General features: G+C 30.2%; 1 protein-coding gene across 1 annotated transcript; it reads left to right on the forward strand.

The window, feature by feature from the left end:
* The first annotated feature begins 6284 nt into the window (after window positions 1–6284).
* Window positions 6285–7496, forward strand: LOC139490070 (G-protein coupled receptor 35-like). The gene has a single exon (XM_071276922.1). It carries the CDS (start codon window positions 6285–6287, stop codon window positions 7494–7496), a length of 1212 nt encoding a protein of 403 aa, XP_071133023.1.
* The last annotated feature ends 1072 nt before the right edge of the window (window positions 7497–8568 follow it).

The raw sequence follows: 8568 nt of genomic DNA on the forward strand, positions 1-8568 counted from the left end.
ACTGGTCAGAAATTTGAACCAACTGCTGTAGAAAACCACAGCCAAGTCATGAAAGTGCAAGGTGATAAAATAAAACATACTTACAATCCTATAAGACTTTAACTCCACTTTAATGATGTTGTAACAAAATTTTCCATGGGGGAGATAATAACTTTTCTTTCAAAAAGTCTTTATTCAAAAGAATAATATTTTAGGTTATCACCCCTGAAAATTTATCAATAGCATATTGTTATTTCACACATATTTTACTGAATATATGATGTTTTATTTAAAATGATATCTGATTCTTATAAATATAGAAGACTTTTAGAAAGAAAAACTATATGAAAGCTTAGTTTGGACAATTTAATAGCAATTCAAAATAAACAGTTCCCCTTCAGCATGGAAATGATTATAATATAACTATACAAACTGATAAACTAATTTTTGTCACAACATCATTAAAGTGGAGTTAAAGTCTTATAGGATTGTAAGTTTATTTTATTTTATCACCTTGCACTTTCACATTTTGACTGAACAATTTGTTCAATTTTCTGACCAGTTGAACAATTTGGTTTACAAAAACAAATTGCAATTTGGTCAAAATTTTGAATGAGTTGCAATTGGTGGAGAGCAACACTAACAGTCAACTGACTGTAAGTACTGTATCTGTTTCATAATTACTATCTCTTCTTAGAAAAATTAAGGTTTCTATTATTTTTTACTCTACTATTAACGACTGTATATCTTATTTTATTCCACGTGATATCGTCTTTATTTAATTTTTATTACAATTATGTCTTATTGTAAAGCTAAGAACTAGACCAGGAACGATATCTATAGATGCATTTGATGGTATAGCAGCTGTACTAAAAACGATATTCTCACGAAGGCGATGTAGGTGAAAGTATCGTCTCTGTTTCTATAAAAGCAGAACAGTGCAAATGTTGATATCAACTAACATTGGAAATGTTGCAATTTAACTATCAATGCACGAAATTCAAAAAGGAAATTATCACAAGTATCATTTTTGCCTGTAAATTGACATAATCAGAAGATATTTACATCTAATATTCAATTCATATCATGTAAGGACTGTTTGGTATACGTACGGTTTGGTATACGTATTGGTTAAAATGAAAATGAAAATCAGGTGGACAGAACATATAAATCTACTCTGAATGTAATAAACAAGGGTATTTTAACCTTTTCTTAAATTCCAATTTTCACAGCATACATTTTGTGTTATATTATGTCTAATATTCGAACAAATAATAATAGTGCTTGCTTGTCAGGAATATGACAGTTCTTGTCCATTCGTTTTTTATGTGTTTTGTTATTTGATTTTGCCATGTGATTATGGACTTTCCGATTATATTTTCTTTTAAGTTCAGTATTTTTGTGATTTTACTTTTCATCATGTTATAGTTGATGTGTTTAATGGTCGTATAGTTGGATGTATTCCCCTCGATTTTGGTTATAAAACCAGGATTTGCTTTCTCATAATTGAATGATGACTTTGAATACCGGTTAATTACTGTTGCCTTTATTAAGCTTACCATAATTAATTAGATTTTTTGAAACTTTTAGGTACTATTATATTGATGGTATAAAATGAAATAAATTAAATACTTTTAAAAACAATAATTTTCATTACTGGAAAAAGCCAGCTGAATAGATATTTTGTGAATAAATAAATGCTTAGAGGTTTGTGTTTTACAAAATAGCATGCCATTCTTTAATTTGTTCCCTCTGACATTGCAATGGGTTTGGTAAAGTTCCAAACTGACTTTGAAGCCATCTTTCTTCTTAATGATTCAACAGCTCTAGAATCTATTCAAGAATAATTTTTTCAATAATTGATACTATCGACTTAGTCCTTCAAAAAAAAAAAAAACAAAAGAACACCGAGACAAATTTAATTTCACTGCTCTGCACTGTATTCTAACTATAACACTTTCTCGTTATCTAATGAAGATTCCGGTCGTAAGAAAATTTGAGAAATTAAATTTTCAAACAAACGAGAATTACGAGACAATTCAATATTGAGATCCAACTTAACGATCAGTGTCTTATTTCAACTTTGTACTTGTTTGGCTTTATAAATATTTTGATATCAGTGACTAATGAGTCTTAGGTAGACGAAACGCGCGTCTGGCGTACTTAATTATAATCCTCGTACCTTTGATAACTATTATTTCAAAATTGAATATACTATTTTTAAGAAAAGCATACATACCTAAAGATACATATATACAACTAACTTTTGCATTAAGTAATACACGTCTAATGTTAAGATAAATATGCTGAAAATGTATGTGACATGTAGATATAAAATCCATTATAGGATTATAAGAAACCTGCATTAACACCAAAAGATAATAACATGGAAAATTTAAGCTAGAGATGACATTTGAAAAGTGTACGAAGAAAAGATTCCAAGAAATTAGTCTTTATAATTGTAATGCTTTTCGTCTGATCATAGTTTATTTAGTTTATAACAGTCAGTTTAGTTAACTTTAAAAAAGATTCTTTGGTGAATTATTTGTTATATTGAATTTGATGTTGAAAAAGATCTTTCTTAGACTCTGTTTGATTTATTACTTATTTCTATTTAACTCTTTTTAACAATAAGAGCATTGCAAAGACACTTGAATCTTTGAAAACTATAGTTTTATCTCTAAAAGATCTTATTACTGTTGCTTGGTCGCTGTCTTATTTATTTATATCATACATTTCCATTGACTCACAATTCTTGTGCATCTAACATGTCTGAAAAGACTACTCAGATTTAAAAAAAAAAAAGAAAAGGTTTTTCCTCGCGTTTTGTCTGAATTTTTGGTACAAATCTGGAAATATTGAATGCTTGTGGTGTGCATACCGGTGTCAATAGAGTGTTACAGACATAACAGTAACACAATGTCGATTTAAACATACATGTACATTGGAACAGGAATACAAACAACTAGTGATACTTTATATATACAATAAGTACGATTGACAAGTAAAACAAAGTTACAAAAAAACTCATTTGTTGAAGAACAGCGATTATGAAAATTCACAATTCTGAAAAACATTATTTTCTATTCATACAATTAAATATTTCATTTATTTCTCCTGTTTTTAAAAAATGACAAACTTAACCGTCGTGTTTATACATTGTATTTGAATAATGGTTGACAATAGTTATCAAAGGTACCAGGATTATAATTTAATTTGCCATACGCACGTTTCGTCTACATAAGGCTCATCAGTGATACTCAGATCAAAATAGTTATAAAACCAAACAAATCCAAAATGAAGAGCGTTGAGGACCGAAAATTCCAAAAAGTTGTTCCAATTACGTCTAAGGAAATCTATTCCTGGGATAAGAAAATCCGTAGTTTTCCGCAAAATTTAATGTTTTGTATTAGGAAAATTATAAAAATGACCATATAATTGATATTCATGTTAACACCGAAGTGCTGACTACTGAGCTGGTGACACACTCGGGGACGAAACGTCCACCAGCAGTGGCATCGACCCAGTGGTGTAAATAGTTGTCAAAGGTATCAGGATTATAATTTAGTACGCCAGACACGCGTTTCGTCTACATAAGAATAAAATAATAAACCAATGCGTTTCCTCCAAGTTATATCGATAAGAAAAAAAAAAGAAAAAAATCCAGACTTAATCCAGATTAATTGATAAATTTCTATGTCTTCAATTAATACTTACCAAAGGAAACGTGTAGTATTGTAGATAAGATTTTTGCCACCTCTCTCCATATTAAAGACTTTCTATCAAAATATGGATAGACAATTTCTGTTTGAGCCAAAATGCACCCTTTTTGTACCTCAACTCATTAGTGACAATTGCATATTACAAACTTTGCGCCAGTAGTTTTTTGTTTTTATTAATTAATAAGTTCCTAGTTTAATTTGCGACGAAACTGATGCCAATTTGCGCCAATATTTTTTATAAAATTATTTATTTTTAATCAATCCCTATCTCCGCTCATTAATTATCAAGGTTGGCCTTGCTTCTCATGCGATTCTAATAGTTTTTTTCACTTGATTTGTGTCTTTTAATTTATATATTAGATTTAAACATCCGTAAATTACAGTAATTGATGCATCTTTGTTTGCTCTAGGAATCGATACAGGCTCAATAAAGTATTTTTTATGTAGTTCACTAGAATATATCAAATGATGTAGATAAAACATGTGTTATAAAATACAATGGAATACCGCACATACAGGATCTTGTGCTAAGTTTCCATAATTATTGACTTTGTTATATAAACTAAATTGAATGTTTCTTTTGTTAATTAACTTTGTCTAATTCTTACGTCTTTTACAGTAATGTTGTATGTGTGATATATACTGTAGGTAGCGTGTGGTATAAAAAAGAAACATTTAAAAGATACTAGGTTTATAATGTTGTACGCAAGACGTACGTTTCTTCTACAAAAGAATAAAGGGCCAAATAAAGTACGATTTTGAAGAACATTGAGAACCCGAAATTTCGATTTTTAAATTTGTCAAATTTAGCTAATGCAATTTATTTCTAGGGTAGTATATTATTGTTGAAAATACTAAAAACAGCTCTTTGGCATAACATTCGGTCACTTGTTATATATCAAGTACTATGATTTCCTATTTAAAATTGAAAGATGTAACAGTTAAACATTGGTAATTTGATAAGTACCCATATTATTTATGGTACAATAGAAGTTTTTAACGACCTTGACTGGCTAAACAGCCCTTGGACGGTCGGCAAAATCGTACAATTGAAAATTATGTTCTAACGCTTTTTGTACCTTTGTAAACAAATTGGCGCCTATATAATATTTAAAACCAGAAATTGACTGAAAAAGGCTGATTCTGATTGTTCGATTATTTACAATGTTTAATCGTGCTTTACTCGCATATTATTGCTATGTTTCAATTAAAATCTATAATTGATATCTAAAGCTTGCATTTACACGTTAATTGTTGTTTCTATTCAACAAAAGAACTATTTCCTTCCATTGCTTTAATTATTCAATACTTTCAATTTCCTTACATTTGTAATCTCATCTCTCGTGCAGTTGTCCATTAATAGAAACAGAAGTTGTTTATCGATATGATTTTCTTTGTCAATTTTACATTAAGTTATACAACTAAAGTTCTAATAATTCGAATGAACAAAATCCTTATACTTTAGAATTTTCAGACGACAATGTTTTGACCTTGGCAATTTAATTGACAGCGCATAATGTTGTAATAATTGTGTTTAGATTAATCTTTGAACTTATAGGTTTAAAATAATCTGAGCAATGCATTGAACTATAGATTAACTCAAATCAATGCCCATCATCTATGTACCTTAGTTGAAATTTTACATTTCTTTGAACGTCACTGATAAATCTTTGTAGAGAAAAGGCGCGTCTGGCGAACACCATTTTAAGTCTGGTATCTTTGATGAGTTGATTTAAACATATATCTGAAATGATTTATGTAGACAGTTTGGCAAAAAAAAGTTCATATATACATTTTTCATTTGCAGGTAATTATAACGATGCCCTTTAACACTAACGTCTATTTAGTCTTAGACGGCTGTGTATGCTCTGTGTATGCGTCCTTAACTTTAAGGGCAAATACCAAGGTTTATATAAATGTTGCTTATTTTTTTTTTAATTCTGGCTTCATGACGATTTATTTACCCTTTTGTTAACTATGAGTTATATTTTTATTTGCTTATGTTATTTTTCTAAAAACGAAAAATATGTTCCGTTAATAAATTATCTGCCTATTTGAATATATCCGAATTCAATTTCTAAATAGCGCCTACACCAACTGCTTTAATCATTTCAAACTAATGTTGTCTAACATGATGCCGACTGATTCACTAGTATTTGCTGTAGGCGTGGATCATGTTTTCACGGAAAACTGGACAAAAATGAAAACAGATTCTATAATAACACCTATCCCTTTTACAAAAATCAAATGAAACTAAAAGCAGCTATTCATTTCTAATTTAGGATCGATTGAATGAGATCAAAGACACTCATATTTAGAAAATTAGCATACCTAGTCCAGGTTTTGTTTTTATGATAACAAGACTGAACAAATGTAAAAAGGAAAGGACAATTTATCCTTCTATAACTAAACGAAACGACGTTTTCACAAAAAGGTTTATAGAAAATGACGCCAAGAAAAGAACAGCATTGTTTCACAAATGAAAGACATTTTTTTCTATTTCACTTTTATGAAAATTAGAGTTGTTACAACAATTCATTCATACTTTTTAATGTATTGGTTTATTTCAGGATTCCAATTAAAATGAATGATACAGATTGTCAATATGATTTTGAAGTGATAGAAGGGATTACCAATGCTACAGAAGTTGACAAACAGGCATGGCCTTGCGAACTGAGAGTATTCTGGGTGGAGATATATCCTTTCGTGACCTTGGTACGTGGTCTTCTGTCATATGGTACAGCTTTTATAATTGTACTTGGTTTATTATTCAACCTTACGTCTCTATTGGTCTTGACCAGGAAGCACATGCGAAAATCAACAATGAATTTATATCTCTCCGCTCTTGCCATATATGATTGTCTTGCTTTGACTATGAACTTTATGATTGGAGTACTCCGAGGCCAGAACACACATATCAACAAAGATTTCCAGGACCATGAAGATCTCTGTAAATTCCATGGCGTTATAGTAGAGGTGTTTAATCTACTATCGATCTGGATCATTGTTTCGTTTACAATCGAAAGGTTTATCATGATTAAATTCCCACTCAAAGGAAAGCAACTGGTGACACCAAGGCGCGCAATTTACGTGATAATTGGCGTATCCCTAGGAGTTCTTGTCTTCTCAATGCACAAAATTGCAGTTTCTGGATTTGAAGGAGATTCTGTATTTGGATATGCAGCCTGTAAAACGAGAAGAGCTATATTTGTAGAGATAATATATTTCTACGTAGCTTTCAACACATGGTTTCCAACTCTAACAATAGTAACACTAAATACATTAATTCTTCTGGAAATACGAAGGAACAAAAAGAAGAGAGCGCAAATGACAACACAGTCAATGTCAAAGTCTGACGAAAAAGCAACGAAACTACTGTTACTTGTTTCATCTGCATATGTTGTGCTCGTCCTACCTCTTGGATTAATTCAATCCACGGAACTTATATGGAATAATACTCAGAAGGTTCTTCCATCAAACCCAGACTATATTTACTTCATGTCGACAAAAATAAAGTTAAAATGGGCAAGAGCATTTTTCTTTTTCTTTTACCAGTTGAATTTCGCCGTCAACTTTTTCTTATATGTTTCGTCTTCATCTGCAACAAGATTTCGGGCAACTCTGAAGATACTATTAGGTATTAAGGTTGATCAACAAGAGATGACATGGAACAATACTATGAAATCAAGAGCAACCAAAATTAATTCTGTTGCTCCCGCACCATCTGACGACGGACCTTCGAACAGAGATTTGCATCCGAAGAAAAAAGAATTCCTTCCTGAAAGTGAAGCATGAAACGGATAATATTTGATTAAAAACCAAATGTGATACTGACAATCGCATGACAATTGTATTACGAAATAGTATTCCTATTTATATGTTGTTTTTATTTCATCTAGTATGATGTAAATATGTCATCATACATGTAGATAATAGATATTTTAGAAGCTATAAAATGTATTAAGAATTGTTATTATAATTTTGCAGGTAATTTGAAAGCTTAAAATATAATTTTAAATATTATAAAAGATGGCTTAAAAATAGAGCTAAAAGACTACAATTTACATGTAGTCTTGTTCCATTTTTAATTGCAAAGTAACCAGTCACTTCTGTACTGACACAAGATTAATAGCAATCGTTTTTTTTTTTTGTTTGTTTATAAATTTAGAAAGTTTAAAGAAACTTAGGTTTCAACTCCTTCATGAAAAGTTGAACTTTGATTGATATACCAATTTTGTTTAGCCAATTTCAGTCAGATAGCTAGCTTTTCAGCAGTGTCGCTTCTACTACATCTCTGACTTTTAAATATTCGGCTTGGAAGTTCTTGATAAATGTAAATTCAGGAAAGTGCTTCAGACGCAGATGCAATTTTTAACTTGTTGTTTTAAGGTTAAAGCACAAATGTGCATGATGCGATGTTCTTACAATACATATTCAATCAAATGAAATCTAGAGATAAGTAAAAACAATTTGTATACATAGTAACAATTGCTTTAAGCATTTTTATTAGGATAGGTTGAAATGAGAAACAACACTTAATAATGTTGTTTGTCCAAGGCGCTATTAAACTTAAATATTTAAAGGTCATGAATTTATAAATACATTGAAATATTATTACATTTGTACACAGGGGAACAAATAAACAATAACCATATTCATATAAGGTCAACTTTACTTATGTTGACGGTCCCTTGATTAGGGTAGCTAAGATATCTAAACGTAAAATTACGTCACTTATATATATTATATACAGCAATATGCATATCTTCAGATCATGTTTTGCATCTTAGATAATGTCTTCGGTGTTCATCTTTAGGTTATATAGATTCTGTATTGTTATTTTGTCTTAAATTTGGTCATTACTTGT

The sequence above is a fragment of the Mytilus edulis genome, chromosome 9, assembly GCF_963676685.1.
Source record: "Mytilus edulis chromosome 9, xbMytEdul2.2, whole genome shotgun sequence".
Taxonomy (NCBI): Eukaryota; Metazoa; Mollusca; class Bivalvia; order Mytilida; family Mytilidae; genus Mytilus; species Mytilus edulis.